The 19,187-nt window shown below is 41.9% G+C and overlaps 1 protein-coding gene across 1 annotated transcript in view; it reads right to left on the reverse strand.

Moving 5' to 3' along the window:
- Ttc17 (tetratricopeptide repeat domain 17) overlaps positions 1-18,380 on the reverse strand; it is a 76,930-nt gene extending 58,550 nt beyond the window's left edge. Inside the window, exon 1 of the mRNA XM_070032548.1 lies at positions 18,216-18,380. Coding sequence (XP_069888649.1) covers positions 18,216-18,374 — 159 coding nt within the window. The 5' untranslated portion in view covers positions 18,375-18,380. The remainder of the gene's footprint in view (positions 1-18,215) is intronic.
- Positions 18,381-19,187: the final 807 nt, after the last annotated feature.

A 19,187-nucleotide genomic window follows, 5' to 3' on the forward strand; every position in this document is an offset into this window, starting at 1 on the left:
AAACTATCTAACCATGCCATTTCTCTGATAATACTTTGTTTTGTTTTTTTTTTTTTAAATTTTTGAGTTTAGCAAGAAAACTGCAGCTAGAAGAGATACCAAGATACAACTATCAGCAGAAGGGAAGGGAGCCCACTGACAGCTGATTCTCTTTTTGAAGTGACAAGTGGCATGGCTTTCTGCCAGATAAAGGTTTAGCAAAGGAAGACGTATATCCTGATATATTGTTATTGCAGTACCTTCCAGTTTTTAAATTTTAAGATGTTTTAATGATTATCTTTTGCAAATGCCAGCTTAATTTTCTCTCCTTTCATAAACCTTTTCTCTTCAGAACATAAGAGGATGTTGGACAACTTTTTAAATATCATAACATCTACTCAATCATCAATAAATGTTTATTAAGTCTATAAACAAGGTCCACCATTCAATAGTTGAAACTTATCCACTCCTATGTTACATACAACTTGTGAAAGGATGGTAACATGTTCCAAAATATTTAGCATTTACAAGAGGCTACTACAAGTCCAGGAGTGAAATGTGGCCGGTAATAGAAGTAGGTTAGAAAAGGCATAGTGCAAACATAAAACCTGAAAGTACTTCCTGGCTCTTTCACAAGGGACAAACAACCTAACAAATTTCTACTACCATATGGTGGGATGAATGGATACTCAGAACAATGTACCTGAATCATAAAGAAAAAGAATTATTTTCATCTACTCTAAGAAAATGAAGAAACATGAAGTACATTTAAAATGTACTTCAGGAAAAATCTGACCAAGCATTTAGAAATCTGGCCATGTGCAAAACTGGTTACTCACCTGTAGAAAACTAAAGCTCAATCCGTATATATCACCCTGCACCAGAATCAACTCCAAATGGATCAAAGACCTCGAAGTCAACGCAGACACCCTGAAAACATTACAGGAAGGAATAGAAGAAATTCTAGGGCTCCTTGGCACAGGCTGAAATTTTCTTAATAGAGACCAGAAACACAACAAATCAAAGAAAGGTTGGACAAATGGCATTGCATGAAACTGCAGAGCTTCTGCATGGCGAAGGACATTGCTAGCAAGGTCCATAGAAAGCCCATGGATTGGGAGAACATCTTCATTAGCCATATAATGGACAAGGGTCTCATATCTAAAATACATCTGGAACTCAAAAAATTAAATCCCCCAACAACAAATCCTCAAGAAACACCTGCCCGATAAATAAGTGGGCTAAAGACTTAAAGAGAAACTTTTCTGAAGAGCAAATAAGAATGGCCAATAAACACATGAAGAAATGCTCAACTTCTCTAGCCATAAAAGAAATGCAAATCAAAACAACACTGAGATTCCACCTCACCCCAGTTAGAATGGCTATAATCCTGACATCTAATAACAACAGATGCTGGAGGGGATATGGCCAAAAGAGTCCTACTACATTGTTGATGGAAATGCAAACTTGTTCAACCACTTTGGAAAGCAGTTTGTAGGTTCCTCAAAAGACTCCACATAGAGCTCTCCTATGACCCAGCAATCCCACTTTGGGCCTTTACCCAAACGATCACAAACAAGGGTATACTAAAGCTACCAGCACAACTACTGCAGCATTATTCTCCATAGCTAAGATATGGAACCAACCCAGATGCCCCTCAGTAGATGAATAAATCAAGAAAATGTCATATATATATATACATATATATAATATAATAATATAATATACACATACACAGTGGAATTCTATGCCTCCATCAGAAAGAATGACATTGCCCCATTTGTTAGGAAATGGAAAGACTTGGAAAAAATTATACTAAGTGAAGTAAGCCAGGCCCAAAGAAACATAGGTCCCATGGTTTTCCTTATTTGCAATAACTGTTTATGTCTAAGACAAGCAGAAAAGTCAAAAGCTATGCACATATGACCATATAAGATGATGTTAAGTGAAATGAACCCCAAGACAGGGACACAAGTGTTTTTTTTTCTTGCTATTGTTTTTCATGTACTTATACTCTGATTTTTTTTTTTGTTTGTTTCTTTGGTATGTTCCTCCCCCATAGTATAACCCATTTTCACTGTATTTGATTCCAGTGCCCTGCATCTTGTATATACACTTTTCTAATTTAGGGAGGGGAAGATAAAAAACAAAATGCTTAAATAGGGATATAAGCCCCAATACGTTTTTTTATTGTAAAAATACTGTACAGGGGCTGGGAAGGTGGCTCAGTGGTAGAGCGCTTGCCTTGCATGCCTGAGGCCCTGGGTTCAATTCCTCAGCACCACATAAGCAAAAACAAAAAAGCCGGAAGTGGGGCTGTGGCTCAAGTGGTAGAGCGCTAGCCTTGAGCTGAAGAGCTGAGTGACAGCGCCCAGGCCCAGAGTTCAGGCCCCACAACTGGACCAAAAAAAAAAAAAAAAAGTATTAAAAAATATGGCCATGTGGACTTCCATTTTGTAGAACAAATTATTCTCCAACAGTTCCAGGTAAACAATTTCACTATGAGTATAGTGATTTATTTTAGTAAAGAAAATGGCAAACCATCCCATGCAAAATTTTCACTTGAAAACATTATAAAAGTACATGTATTCACGCCAGGAGCCCGTGGCTCACGCCTATAATCCTAGATACTCAGGAGACTGAGATCTGAGGATTGTGGTTCAAAGCTAGCCTGGGCAGGAAAGTCCGTGACACTCTTATCTCCAATTAACCACCAGAAAACTGCAAGTGGCGCTGTGGCTCAAGTGGTAGAGCTCTTGCCTGAGCTGAAGAACTACAGAGACAATGCCCAGGCCAGAGACAGTGCAAGCCTCATGACTGACCAAAAAAAAAAGTACATGTATTCAATTAAATGTAATAGTAGTAAATATTTTATTCATATCAACTTTATATTCATATATTTCATTTGTGTTATCTCTAATTAACTAGAACATTATTATTAGCTACTTCTCTAGTCCAGAGCCCTATGATAGTGAATTCAGAAAATCCACCTTAAACTTAGTAATTCAACTGGATTTTTGCATAACATTCCAATGAGTATTTCATAGTTTAGAAAGTGTTGATGCTATTTCTAAAACTCTACCTTTTTTTTTTTTTTTTTTTTTTTTTTGCTTTGGCCAGTAGTGGGGCTTAATCTCAGGGCCTGGGCACTGTCTCTGAGCCTTTGTACTCAAGGCTAGCAGTCTACCACTTGAGCCACAACGCTACTTCTTGCTTTTTCTGAATAGTATATTGGAGATAAGAGTCTCACAGACTTTTCTGCAGGGGCTGGCTTCAAACAATGATCCTCAGATCTCAGCCTCCTGGGTAGCAAGGATTACAGGCATGAGCTACCAGTGTCCAGCTGTGTAACTTTTTAAAAAGCTGTTTTTCCTTTGTGGTTTGGACTCAGAGCCAGCTCTCTACCACTCGGTTCACGCCCTCTTCGTGACTCTTTTCAGTCTCTTTTGCCTTGTACATGTTGCTTCTTCCTTCTACTTGGAAAGAAGCAACTGTCTATCTCTATGCTTTTGGTAAAGGCCAAATGACTTGATTCAAATGACATAACTTTTCACAGTACTTAATACACACTTCCACAGCAACATTCTGTAAGTTTTAATGGTATTCTTCTGTGTACTTATCAAACAACATGGGAAATGCAATAGCAGTTTGATATTACTATATGTCTGACTAACAAAACTTTCATGTATTCCTCTTCCTGCTATGGGTGTAATAGACTGAGTAAATGTCAGGCACTTCCTATGCTGCTGCTAGTTTGATGACAGTGTTCGATTGGTTTTTGTTAGCTACTCCATCTCCAATTCCTAATATCACTGATTGCTGCTTAGAAAGGAGGTAAAGTGATGAGGCCACGAGGGGCCAGGAGCTAAATAAGAAATTGAAGCAAATTACCTTCCCTACTGGAGCATCTACTTATTTACCGTCAAATAACATCTAAAGTTCTTTCCATCTCTAAATCTTAACTCTATAAAAGTTTTAATATACCATAAAAAGCACTATATTTTTAGTAGTCTGATCTATACCCTTGAAAATAAACTGAAATTCAAATGAAGGAAATGATCATGCTTTCAGTTTACCATGCAAATTCTTTTTTTTTGTTGTTGGTTGGGGGACTGTCTGGGCCTGGGTGCTGTCCCTGAGCTCTTCAGCCCAAGGCAAGTGCTCTACCACTTGAGCTACAGTGCCACTTGATGTTTTCTGGGGGTTAATTGGAGATAACAGTCTCATGGATTTTCCTGTTGGCTGGCTTTGAACTGCAATCCTCAGATCTCAGCCTCCTGAGTAGCTAGGATTACAGGCGTGAGCCACTGGCGCCTGGCTTACCATGCAAATTCTAATTTGCTCTGGAGAAGGAAGATTTTCTAAGTTAAGAATTCAAAGTTTCTGGGGCTGGGAAGGTGGCTCAGTGATAGAGCACTTGCCTTGCATGCCTGAGGCCCTGGGTTCGATTCCTCAGCACCACATAAACAAAAAGAAAAAAGCCGGAAGTGGCGCTGTGGCTCAAGAGGTAGAGTGCTAGCCTTGAGCTGAAGAGCTGAGGGACAGCGCCCAGGCCCAGAGTTCAGGCCCCACAACCAGACCCCCCCCCCAAAAAAAAAGGAAAAAAAAAAGAATTCAAAGTTTCTTTTAAATTCTCACGTCAAATTAAACCAGGGATCCAAGTAACTGGTTATTTCTGAGCAATTAAGCTATTCTTGTATCATAGACAAAGTGAACTCTTAGTTCTTATGATTCGTCATTCTAGCAAAGATTAAATTTTTTTCTGATTATAAGCTGTGTGTTACTATAAATTCAAACAACATATACTACATAGTTTTATATTGTTAGATGCTATTATGGTATATATACTATATATTGTTTATGTTTATAGGAACACATAGGGAGAAAATAAAAATCACTTGAAATCTCATCCTCAAAGGTATTTGTTGCTAGACAGGTAAATATGTCAGGCAGAATATCTTCTATATACATACAGCTAAGCAAATGTTTTCAGAAAAAAAGCAACAACATATCTATGTTATATTCTTCCCTTCCCTACTCATCCCCATACACCATTAGATAAAACCCATAAATATGGAATTACATCATTATTTATAGTGTCAAGGGGAATGTACTTTGAGACTCCGCATGATTATTCTCTTTTTGTTTGTGTTTTCTGTTCAACAGTAAACAGTATCACTTAAATTAATAAAGCATTTCATTTTTTTAAAAGTTCTTTTTACACATCATGTTGTAAACATGAAGCATGTTTTACTTTAACAAGCTATAATGCCAAGAATAAGCTAAAGTTTGAAGAACAAACTCACAGTTTTCCCTTATATATTCATGGAGATGAAGACCCAGGAAGAATCCCTTTAAATTGTATCCCCTTCTATATTTTTTTCTGTTCTGTACCTTTTCTCCAATTTTCATACTCAAATTGAGTTCACTGCTATTGACAACTGACTACCCAAGGACTATTTCCACCATGGACTACTACAGTGGCAAGCAAGGTGAGTTTTGTTTTTGTTTTTATTGGTAGTGGGGCTGGAACTCTGGGCCTGGGCGCTGTCCCTCAGCTCTTCAGCTCAAGGCAAGTGCTCTACTGCTTGAGCCACAGCACCACTTTCGGTTTTCTAGTGGTTTATTGGAGATAAGAGTCTCACAGACTTTCCTGCCCGGGCTGGCTCTGAACTGTGATCCTCAGATCTTAGCCTTCTGAGCAGCTAGGATTATAGGTGTGAGCCACTGGCACCCAGTTACAAGGTGAGTTTTAAAGGGAAGGGAAGGCAGCAAAGTCTTTTGTCAACACTGTTCATAAAACTCTCTTAGGTTTGATCACAATGAAACTTCATCTTCTTCCTGGTTTAAAAGGGCCAGTTGAAAATACCAGTATAACTTTGGCTTTTGAATAGGCCTTCATAGGCTGTTAAAACCAAGTATGTACTATGAACACATATTTATTAGGAACATTTAACGTATGAGTGCTACACTACTATTGCAGACTGTCAGGAAGGAGAAATGTTTTTATTAAAGATAACTTTGGCTACAATTTGCTAGAGTACTTTTATTTTTTCTGTTTCTGTGGGGCCGAGGAATCGAACCCAGGGCCTCATGCACACGAGGCAAGCACTCTACCACTGAACTTCCCAGCCCTACTTGTATTTTTAAATGAGAAATTTAAAACCAGCCTCAGATTTGTAGAATATCAAAGTCATCAGCATTAAAACAAACTTTGCCAAGTGCAAGTGCTCAAAAGGCTAAGATCTGAGGATTCAGATCTTAGCGGCCAGCAGGAAAATCTATGAGACTCTTATCACCAATTAAGCAACAAAAAGCCAGAAGTGGAGCTGTACGCTAAGTGGCAGAGTTCTCTAAAGCTGTTCTTACATCACACAGAACCTGATTTCAAGTCACGCACACACACACACACACACACACACACACACACAAACACACACACACACACACACACAAAACAAACTTTAAACAAACAATAAAACACTGGATCCTGACCATCACATAGAATTTGTGGCCTTATATCCCTGTTTTCTAAAGTTTACTCTCAGCTACATTTTGCCCTCTCATTTCTACAGTTCCTAGAACACACCTTTGTAAATGTTTCATATAATTTAGATATGTGGAGCACACTGTATGGATATTTTCTAGATTTGAACATCTATATGTCAACCAATTTTATGAGAATTTTCATGTAAACAATCACCATTTTCCTGATGAGTGAGATAATCACCATTTTCTATACAAACAGTTATCTAATTTACACATCTAAGAAGTATATAAATAACATACAAAATAAAAAAGATAAAATTTTCAATTTTACAAGAAAAGAAAATAGAATGTTGGATCATATCACAATTGTTATGGATGCTTTCCCTCTTTCCCTCTCTCCTTCCTGGTAGTACTGGCTTTTGATCTCAGGGCCTTTCGCTTGCTAGGCATGTGCTCAATTACTTTAGCCACACTCCCAGTCTAGTGCATTGTCTTGTTTGTGTATTTTATGACATTCTTGTAAACAAACATATTTCAGAAGCAACATTGCTGTTTTATATATAACTCAGAAATTACTGTAATTCAAGCAGCAAATATTTACTGAGCAAAGCCACAGGCAGAATAAAGGCCCAACAAAGAATACCATAACTTAATCTCTGAACCTCTGAATATATTATATTGCATGACAAAAAGGAATTAAGGTATCAACCAGATGAAGACTGCTTTCATTAAGAGAATACAGCTTGGATTATCAGATGGGCAAAGTAAATCACAGAGTCCTTACTTTGGAATAGGGAGGTCAAACAGAGAGACATGACTAAGAAAGACTGGTCAGATGGATATACTACTGCTGGTTTTGAAGACTCAATCACACAGGACCAAGAGCCAGACAAATTCCACTTCTTAGAATTCATCTTACCTATATATTTATACATTTGCGATACATGAGTACATATGTTAACTTGCTGTGGCATTTTGACAGTAAAAAACTTAGAAATAATCCAAATATCTGCCACTACAAACTGATTAAATACATTATATGCTATCCAGTATACAACAGAATACTACCAGTCTTGAGAAAGAAGCTGGTAGGTTTTTATTTCTAACATAAACAGATGTCTAAGCCTTATTTTTAAGTTACTAAAAGCTAGTTGTGATGGAAAAAGAAATCTGTAGAAGTGTTTGCATATCCATAGAATTATTTAGGAAGAATACAGAAGTAACATTTCACTGTGATTATGGCCATGAACCATTTTACAACTCCTGTGAAGAGACACTATGTTCTTAATTGGCCAGGACTCTTATTTACAACAAGGTGAATCAATAAATTGGCTTCTCATCTTTAAACACAGTTTCTGTTCCAAGCCATTCAACATGCTGACAATCTCTAAAATATTGTCTATGTATACAGACAATTCTCTCTCACTTATCCATTATTGCCTGAGTACATATACTGTTTTAGATATGGAATTACTTCACTGATGAAAGCAAACTTACTATCTTCTTGAGAAAATAAGGCCATAAAAATATTTAATACAATGCAGTGACAGATGTAAGTGCTATGAAGAAAACTAAAGCAGAAGAATACAGAATGATAGGAGACGATGCTTTAGAAAGAAATGTTAAGAAAAGAGATGCAGACACACTGTGAACAGAGGCCTGAAGAAAGCTGAGGTTTTGTTTGTTTGTTTTTTGGGTCTGGTCATGGGGCCTGAACTCTGGGCCTGGGCGCTGTCCCTCAGCTCTTCAGCTCAAGGCTAGGGCTCTACCACTTGAGCCATAGTGCCACTTCCGGCTTATTTCTTTTTGCTTATGTGGTGCTGGGGAATTGAACCAGGGCCTCATGCATGCAAGGCAAGCGCTCTACCACTGAGCCATCTTCCCACCCCTGAAAGCTGAGTTTTGAAGTTGCTAGTTATGATAATACCTGCAAAGGAAGAAGCAAAAGCAAAGGTCCAAAGTGAGAAACAAGTTTGATGGGTTTAAGAATATCCCAAAAGCTGTTACTGCTGAAATGTAGCACACCAACCTAGGAGGAAAGTGGTATCTGAAGCTGGAGAAGTGACTATGTCACAGGATTTTGGGGGTCTTGTAGGGCACAGCAGAAACTCTAGGACTTAATTGTTGTGTGTGATGGGAAACCACTAAAGGTGTCCTGATACTTTGTTTTGCTTCTATCTCAAAGGGAATCACATGACCAGATCGATATACATATACATATATATGTATATATGCATGTATATATATGTATATCGATATATATATATCGATCTGGTCATGTATTTCCCTTTGAAAAACATATATATATGCGTGTGTGTGTGTGTGTGTGTGTATACATATATACACACACACACATTTTAGCTGCTTCTGGGGAGAAGAGAAACTATGCTGCTAAAGTGGAAGTAGGAATCCAGTTAAGGACAGCACAGGATAGGATCAGGAGGGAAAGATATAGGGATATAGACTAAGATTGTAAGTGGAAAGACATGGCTAGATTCCAATGCATTTGGAAGTAAAGCTGACATATTACTGTTCAGTTGGGTATGAAATGTGAGAACAAGAGAAGTCAAGGAAGAAAACAGTATCTTAGACCTGAGCATCTAGTGAATGGGAGAACAGGTTTGGTGGGTGGAAAACTAAGAGTTTGGGATATGACATATTTGTGATGTCTATGAGACAGCTCAGCAGAGATGTCTAAAAAGCAGCTGGGTATATGAGTCTGAAGCTCAAGGGAGGTTGCTGCAGATAAGATTTGGGTGGTCCTCAGACTACACAAAATCTGCTGATATATACGTGCACAGAGAGAGAAAGGGGAAGCCCCAACACTTAATACTCATCAAACAAAGAATTCAAGGGAAAAGAATACAACGTTCTGGTCAGGGCTTTAGGAAAAAAGTTATGTCTGGCAGCCAGGTATGAAAATAAATCAGTAAGGTAGAAGGGCAAATGCTGAGTTGCTAAGAGGTAAGTAAGATTACTGAGAATTAAATTTGATAATGAGGAAAGCCCTGAGTGTTTTGACAAGAGCTGTAGAGGTGAAGGATTACAATGGCTTTAAATGAGAACAGGAGGAGGAATCTGTCTACACCAACATCTCTTTGAACATGTCTGCTATAAATGCGCAGAAGTTTCCCTTGATTTTGCTTCTGCCATAAAGGAATTTAGCTGAGAGACAGGCATTGCTTATATCCTGCTCCCTATCTTTTGGAGTGCAAAGCAGAGCTAATTTTGACTTGACTGACTCGCAAGCCCTTTTATTCTTCACTGCCAGAGTGCCTTCTGTTTACTTTCACAGTGCTTCTTCCAGAACTGAACAGCTGATTCTAATCCTTCCTCAAAAGTGCAGCTGCCATTTCTCATCTGTGTCAATCCTACCCTTTCTGATTGTGTTTTTGTTCATTATCTTTCTTTTCTTTTTCATATCTGTTCAATGAAGATGACCTTTTAGATCTGACATCAGCAACAAAGAGGGTGATTTCCCTTGCAGAGAAGAACCTGTCCGCAGTAGCTAAGTAAAAGCGTGAACTCTGAAATTTTGGCCCTTTCTTCCCTCTGTTGTGTGTGTGTGTGTGTGTGGGGTGTCTAAGGACAAGTTAGATGGGTTACTCAGAGCTTTAAAGTCTTCAGGAAGTCTGATGTTTCCTTTATGCTAAGTATCCAGTTGATGATCACACTAGTGAGTACTGTGAGGCTTTATTCAAACGATATGACAGAAACCACTTATCCAACCTGCCTGTCATTCAGTTAATGGTAGGTATAGCAACTTTGGCAACGTAAGAGATGCTAGAGCTGTAGAGACGGATGCAGCTACTCCCTTCATGGAACATGTGTGGTTCTTGTAGGATATTTAAATGAGTATGTGGATACCTCATGGTGCAGTGAATGCTTTCAAAAGGAAATTCAAAGCCAGGCACCAGTGGCTCAAGCTTATAATACTAGTTCATGAGGCTAAGATCTGAGACAGAGGTTCAAAGTCACCCTGGACAGACATATGGCTTACTACTCCAATTAATCAGCAACAAGGGTGGGGGGTGGGGGGAGGATGGGAAAGGATGGGAAGGGGAAACAAAGGAGGAGGCTACAATGCTTGTTAAGAAATGTACTCATTATTTTGCCCATGTAATTGTAACCCCTCTGTACAGTATTTTCACAATAAAAAAAAAAAACTTTCTAGGAAAAAAAATCAGCAACAAGCCAGAGGGGTGTGGCTCAAAAATTAAGAGTGCCGGCCAAGCAGTGAGTGAAAAGGTTGAGTGAAAGCATGAAGCCTGGAGTTCAGGCCCCAATACCTACACCAAAAATAAATAGCCAGGCACTGGTGGCTCACACCTGTAATCCTTGCAACTCAGGAGGCTGAGATCTAAAGATCACGGTTTGAAGCTAGCGTAGGCAGAAAAGTCCATGAGACTTCAATGAACTACTTAGAAAAAGACAGAAATCTGTGGCTCAGGGACAATGCCTAGGCCCTGAGTTCAAGCTATAATGCTATAAAAGAACACATAAAAGAATCGATGGTTCAGTTTTGGACATCATAGATGCTTCACTGGGAAAGGGATGTCTAAGTTATGAAGCAAGAGTTAGCCAGATTGGAGTGTTGGAGACAACATGTAAAGGCCCAGGAGCACAGCATTTTTGGAGGAATGTCACAAAAGTGAGCAAGGCTAAATGTGTATGTGCTATGCTGGACTGAGGCACTCAAGAAATGGTCACATTTAAAGATGGGGAGGAAGGCAGATAAGGTCACAAGACATGGTAAAGGATCTGGGTCATCTCCTGAGAAATGCATCAAAAGGATAAGAGTAGTTTTCTCTGGGGAGTAAGCAAGAGTTGAGGGTACTTTGTTTTATTATTTTACTCTAGTTGTTTATTAGATGTTTATCTTCCCAATGCTACAAATGCCTGCTGTAATTCAACTGTAATGAAACAGTTTTAGCTGGCCTTGGACTTGTTCATCTCACTCTTGCTTGGCGGGTACGCTACCACTTAAGGCATAGTAGGTTGATGAGCAGTCAATAATATTTGCTCTCCGAGAGATGGTGCTCATGCCTGTAATACTAGCTACTCAGAGGGCTGAGATCTCAGGATCACAGTTCAAAGCCAGCCCAGGCAGGCTCTTATCTCCAATAAAACCACTAGAAAACAGGACTTGGCGCTGTAGCTTAAGTGGTGAAGTGCTCACCTTGAGCTGAAGAGCTTAGGGACAGCGCCCAGGGCCAGAGTTCAAGCCCCAGGACCCACAAAAAAAATTTGCTCAATATGTGATTAGCAACATTAAAGTAATAGTTTACATCTGTGTATTTCTAAGCTTCTGATTGCTTTATAGCATAAACAAAGTTAGTATTTCTAAGTAGATGACTTACAACAGTAGACAATATCTGAAAACAAATGGACTGAACCAGAATTACTTTTCTGATAAGGTCCAGAGCAAATGGCAAATATTAAAAGGGGTTTAGCAATTTAGTATGTAGTCTCCAAGGTATCTCTTGCTTATAAAAAAAGAAACAGGGGCTGGGAAGGTGGCTCAGTGGTAGAGCGCTTGCCTTGCATGCCTGAGGCCCTGGGTTCGATTCCTCAGCACCACATAAGCAAAAAGAAAAAAGCCGGAAGTGGCGCTGTGGCTCAAGTGGTAGAACACTAGCCTTGAGCTGAAGAGCTGAGGGACAGCGCCCAGGCCCAGAGTTCAGGCCCCACGACCGGACCCAAAAAAAAAAAAAAAAAAAGAAACAGTGCTTGATAACAGAAAGATGGTTTTCTTTTTGAAAAATGCTGAAATAGAGCTGTCTACTTCACAGTGCCACTTAGATGCTCTTTAAGATTAATCAAATTACTGAACACCAGGCCCAGATTAAAGCATTAATTCACTTGTAATCTATTAAGGACGAATGGGTAAGAGATTCAGCTTCTTTGTTAACTAAATCTGATAGTTCTTCTTTGGGTCCTAGTAGCTGAAATACTTTACCAAGCCCTTTACCTAGAGCTTCAGAGCGTTAGTGCTGTTAGGAATCCCTTTTGTTGCCAGTGATTAAAATGATCTGTACTCCCAAGACATTTGCCTAATTGAAGGCAAAATGTTTAAGTAATTGCCAAAGGAATTCACACTTACTTAGGGCTCTCTCACTTTTGTCTATTCCCAATCTCAATTTATTATAAAATATTTCACAAAGATGAAGCAACTGAGAGAAGGTATTTACTTCATTATTTCCACTTTGGCTTTTATATTTCTTCTCATTCCTAGTTGGTATTATGAAAAGAAAATAAATTCACACAGTACAAAGAGCTCACTTACAGGCTACTATAGACCAATGCATTTCTATTTAGCTAACTGCCACTCATTAGCTGTGTAACTCTGGGTCATTTTCTGGAAAACTGTACCATGTATTTTGAAAGAATTTTATCCAAATCTAAAACTCCATGGTCCTAACATAAGACGAGAGGAAAAACAAATGTTACTTTATGAGAGCATGGCTAATAATGACACCTTAAATTTTTAGACATCAATTTCTAAAGAAAAAGAAATAGGTCAGAGGCAATGAATCCTGTGCTAGACATACAATTTCTTGTTTTAATAAGCTTGAAACTAACAAATTGGCAACATGTTGAGTTCATTTGTTGGTTGGTACAAAGTATGGAACATAAAATTTCTACAGAAATTAGATGATATGCTGGGCATTGGTTGCTCATGCCTGTAGCCCTAGCTACTTAGGAGGCTGATATCTGAGAATAGTGGTTCAAAGCCAACCTGGACAAGTCTATGAGACTCTTATCTCCACAATTAACTATCAAAATGCTGGAAATGGTACTGTAGCTCAAAGTAGCAGAGCACTGGCTTTGAACACAAAATCTCAGGGACAGTGTCTAGACCCTGAGTTCACACAGCAGGACCCTAGCATGTATGTATGCGCATGCGTGCGCATGCGTGCGCATGCGTGCGCGCACACACACACACACACACACACACACACACACACACACACACACACACACACACACACACACACACACACACACACACACACACACACACACACACACACACACACGGAAATGAAATGAAATACAGTGATTAGGTTCTTAAACTAATTTTAAAAGCTTATTTAACATTTGAGGCAATTGAGTTTCAGGCATTAAAAAAAAATAAAATGAATAGGCCAAATGCCAGAGGCTCACTCTTGTAATCCTAGCTACTCAGGAGTGTGAGACCTAAGACAGTGGTCTGATGACAGCCTGGGCAGACAAACCCAAGAGACTCTTATCTCCAATTAACTGGTAAAAAGACAGAAGTGGAGGTCTGGCTCAAGTGGTAAAGTGCCAGCTTTGAGCAGAAAAAGCCAAGCAAGAGTGCAAAGCCCTGAGTTCAAGCCCCAGTATGAACACACACACACACACACACACACACACGCAATATTGCCACATGAATACTTAAGCAAAGAGAACATCAAAATTAAAGAAAAAAATATTTATCTTGAAACTTATTCTTCACAGTCAACCAAAAGTCCACTGAGGATGATACTGTATATCCTTGTAATGAGCATACTCTTCAAGCCCATGGTCTGCAAATTAATAACCAGTGTTAAAACAAAGTGAGATCTGTCTTCCTAGTTGCCAAGTATAGGCAACAGTGGGGGATTGAAGATATGCCAAAGCCCAAAGCTGAGAGCAAAGCACAGAATTGGAGTGAGGGGACCTTTTCTTAGCCTTCCTTGGCTCACAGTGGGAGAATTTAGCAACTGGAGTATTCTTTTCACATCCCAGCTCTAGGATTCCCTAGACCATATTTAGTGGCAGTTCAAGAACACTCAGTCGTAAAGCTAGGGAGTGTATATGCACTTGCTAAGGTAGGGATTATGGAAGAAACAATTCCCTGGTTTGACGTAAGTACTTACCTGCTGCTCCTAGCAGCCCCAGCTCTGACTGGGAAGACACTGAACCCACTTATGGACAGTGGAGTTTCTAATATATGCATATTCACAAGTCTGCAGTAGGGAACTGGTGGATCCATATCTTCAGGGTCTACTAAGGGTTGAGATATGAAAATCAAGTCAATATTCACTTCTCTTGGTAATGACTCCTTGCTGAACTTTTGACTTTAACTGTAACGATGGAAAGTGTCCCTATTTAAATTTAAACCTTGGGCTGTTTACATTTTTATTTCTTAGATATTTCTCCATATTCACTGTGGAAAATAATGGCCTATTATATTTAATTTGGATAGGTTTAACTATCTCAGTTTCAATCAGAGGGACATCAGCAACTAATTTTTTAAGATTTGCAGCTTCAGTTTGCCCTTAGATCTTTTTATACCAGATCATTTTAAAATTGAAATGATACTTCTGCTCTCAATCAGACAGTAAAACCAAGGATAAGCAGCAGGTATTTACTAAGTCAACACACATACAAAGGTTTAAGTTAATTCTGTTTCTGAAGTACAAATAGATCTATAGATAGTAATGGTATCTCTTACTTGGTTATGTATATCTCAATGTGAAAATTAATTACAATTTAAACTGAGTTTAGGCTAGGTGCCGGTGGCTCACATCTGTAATACTAGCTACTCAGGAAGCTAAGATCTGAGGACAGTGGTTCAAAGCCAGCCCAGGCAGGTCCGTGAGACTCTTTATTTCTAATAAACCACCAGAAAACTGGAAGTGGCACTGTATCTTAAGTGGTAGAGTGCTAGCCTTGAGCAGAGGAGCTGAGGAACAGCACCCAGGCCCCGAGTTCAGCCCCACAACCGACAAAAAAAACCCAAATAACAAAAACAAAAAAACAAAAAATGAGTTTAGATTCTATATGCATTCAAATTATTACCAGGAAAGGATGAATGAGTAATGCATAGTTTATCAGAGTGACACTTAAAATCTGTTTATATTATTTAACTTTTATTTATATGTGCTGCTTTTCCCTCATGAAATCCAACTTGCAACCTCTTTTTAAGACTATAGACAGCAATTTTTCTTTTGATATACAATTTCATGAGTATTTGAAATTTTTCATGGTTGCCTGGACTTTATGTAAATTTGATGTAAATTTAAGTATAGGAAAGTATTAAAAAATTGAATGAAAAGAATCATTAAAAAAAAAATATGAGAGCCGGGTGCCGGTGGCTCATGCCTGTAATCCTAGCTACTCAGGAGGCTGAGATCTGAGGATCACGGTTCAAAGCTAGCCCGGGCAGGAAAGTCATGAGACTCTTATCTCAATAAACTACTAGAAAACCAGAAGTGGCATTGTGGCTCAAGCAGTAGAGCACTCGCCTTGAGCTGAAAAGCTTAGGGACAGTGCCAGGGCCAGAATTGGAGCCCCACGATGAACAAAAAAAAAAAAAAAAAAAAAGAGGATTCTAGGTGCTAATGTCTCATGCTTGTAATCCTAGCTACTCAGGAACTGAGACCTGAAAGATCAAGGTTCAAAGCTTCTCTGGGCAGGAAAGTTCTTGAGACTGTCTCCAATAAAACAGCAAAAAGTTGGATTGGAGGTGTGGGTAAAGTGGTAGAGCACCAGCCATGAGCAAAGCTGAGGGCATAAAGCCTTGGGCTCAAGCCCTAGTACTGGCACTTATGCCAACACACACACACACACACACACACACACACACACACCTTGCTTTCTGAACTTTAACTACTCACAACAGAGTCTAGGTTGCAGAGATCCAAAAGATTCTTCAGCTTTTCCTCCTTTTTCTGAGGCAAATTACCAACAACCCCTCTCTTTCCCTAAGACATATGTATCCATGTGAAAAAGAAGAGATTTGTTAAAGTGCAAAACTAAATCAGGTTTCATTTTCCCATTGCAATGTTCAGCACATAAATAATACATGTTTACCAGTTTTACTCTCTAGATGGGCTGCTACTTTTTAGCTGAGTGGCAGGACACCAAAATGGGAAAGGAGAAGTCAATGTCACAGAATATAAATAGCTGTGGCCAAGAAAATATATAGCACAAGAGCCAATAGGAAAAGGGCTCCCCAAACTGAGCAGGAATGACTTACTTCCATGTTTCCCTTCATGAGCACCTGAGGGAGAACCACCATTAGAAATTAAAAGGTGGAAGTAACCAGAGCTGGTACAAGATTTCCAATCATACATCAGAAAGACAAACTTGCAGTGATTCCTAGGATTCCTGGGACACATATATATACATCTCAAGGCTTAGTACTCCAATGAGAAGGAAACTTTTTCTAATGTAAGCTGCATAATCACGTCTGTTTAACCTGCATTATAAAACTTATCACCAGACAAATAAAAATCTTCATCTCACTTTAAACAAAAGTAAACCTTACACTGTGTTCCATTCACCGTTCACTACAGTCAACCCAATGGCCCAACAATTGCCCTTCACAACGTCTGAACGTTAAAAACGTTTGAGATCAGTTTTCTTAAGTCGCAGAGGCACACACTTCACTTTCTAAATGCGGAGCGTTACTTGATTGTTCTCATGTGCTGGAAATCATTAAGTTTACCAAGATTCTATCATTAAGTTTACCAAGATTCTGTGACCACACACACACACACACACACACACACACACACACACACACACGTTTACCAAGATTTTGTGACCACACACACACACACACACACACACACACACACACACACACACACACACACACACACACACACACACACACACACACACACACACACACACACACACCCCTCTTCAGACGCCAGCAGCATAAAGCAAATGCAGGCATCATAAAGTTATATAAGAAAAGCGGAGCGTTACTTGATGGTTCTCATGTGCTGGAAATCATTAAGTTTACCAAGATTCTGTGACCACACACACACACACGCACACACACGCACATACACACACACCCTCTTCAGACGCCAGCAGCATAAAGCAAATGCAGGCATCATAAAGTTATATAAGAAAAGCAGTCTCTCCTCTGAGGAATGAGTTCAGGCATTCAAGAATCCAGGAAACTGCATATCCTGCACACTTGGGCTGGAACCACCGGAACTGGGTAACGAGAGAGAAACAATGCAAAGTACAGTATACCGGGAAATGAGAGCAAGTAATTGCCAGGGGAAGGGGGGGGGAGGGAGGACGGAGGGAAGATGCAGGCGATGCCACCCGAGGCATCTGCAAGCATTCCTTTGCATGGACAGAGCGAGAGCTCGCGCGCGTGCAGTCTCTCCCGAGTCCCTTGCTGACCTGGGCACAGGGTCCAAGCTATCAACAACGAACATCAACAAACCACTCCAGCCCGCAACCCATTCCGCCCGGCGGGTGGGTGGGAGAGGAGCTCGGAGGGAGCAGGGGCAGGGGCAGGACAGGATCCACACCGTCGGGGCGGAGGCGCGGGCGGTGGCGGGGCCCCCCGCTGTCACCGCCCCGGCACTCGCGCAGACCCCGGCGCGGCCACCTGCTTTCGGCTTCCTCGGGGAGGGGTGGCGGCGCGTGGGCCCGGAGGCCCGGGACGCGGGGCGGAGACCGAACAGGGGATGTCTCTCACCCCCTCCAGCACCAGAGACGGTCCGCCGGGGAAGGAAGGCGGACAAGTTCCCGGACGGCCGCGGGCGGGCCGGGAGGCCAGGCGGGGAGGAAGGGCGGGGGTCGCAGGGGCCAGGACGTCCGGGCCGCCCCCGGCCACGGCGAGGGAAGGGGAGGCCGGGCGGGTCCGCGCGGAGCCCCCCTCCCCCGGCCCCCAGGCGCCCGGGCCGGAGCGAGCGTGCGGGCGTGCGGGCCGGGCGAGGCGCCCCGGGGCGGGCGAGGCGCGGAGGGGGCGCCCTGGCCGCTACCTGCTGCTGGATCTTCCCGTCCTCGGTGACGACCCAGTGCGTGGTGGCGAAGGACCCTCGCGCCGCCACACTCAGCAAGGCAGAGAGGCTGAGCAGCCAGCCTGGGCCGGAGCAAGGCGGCAGCTCGGACCGGCCACGGACCCCTACTGCTGCCGCCATCTTGGCCCCCCCCACCCTGCCTGGGCTGGTCACACCGGAAGCGGAAGTGCCTCGTCGCGGCCCGCCATCTTGGGGAGGTCAACGGCGGAGAAGGAGGACGCGGGAGGCGGAGCCGGGAGGGCGCTCGCGGTGCGCTGTCCGCCCGCTGGCTCCGCTGCGGAGCGAGGCTTTGGCTGGGCTGCAGTGACACGGTGCGGGCGCTGGGCGTGGGCGCCGGGCGTGGGCGCGGTCCGAGCTTCCGAGCTCCGGGCCGGCGCTCCGCCGCGCCGAGCCGCCGCACCGCTTCCGGCTGCGGGGTGCTTACCTTGCCTGTCGGGCCCGGCCTCAGGCCGTGACCCGAGCGGCGAGGCGGGACCCGCCGCCCTGCCTTCTGGGTTTGTCTTGGTGCCCGTCTGAGGGCTGGCATTCGAGGCCTGACCCTGTTCGCTCAGGGCTGTCGTTCACCCTGGCGCCCCACGTCCAGCTTCTGGGTGGTCAGTTGGAGAACAGAGTCCCCTGGGCTTTCCGGCCCTGTGTAGCTTTGATCCGCAGTTCTGAGATCTCAGCCTCCTGAGGAGCTGGGGTGACAGGGGTGAGCCACCCAGGGCTACCACGTCTTCAGGACTGTGATCCCGTCTCCAGGGGTGGGCACTGGAGCCAGAGCTGACGGATCGGGATTTTTAGGATTTCCCTTTCTTATACGTTTGCCTTTTTTTTTTTTTTGTTAAATTTCTGATAAATTACTGGGAAAACAAAAGGTAAGCTTTTGAACTGCCTACAACTTGGAAAGTTTCCCCATGTTCAGTGTTAAAGGCAGGGCACGCTGATAGCACT

Source organism: Dipodomys merriami, unplaced genomic scaffold (assembly GCF_024711535.1).
Source record: "Dipodomys merriami isolate MVZ:Mamm:240054 unplaced genomic scaffold, mDipMer1.0.p SCAF_21, whole genome shotgun sequence".
NCBI classification, from domain to species: domain Eukaryota; kingdom Metazoa; phylum Chordata; class Mammalia; order Rodentia; family Heteromyidae; genus Dipodomys; species Dipodomys merriami.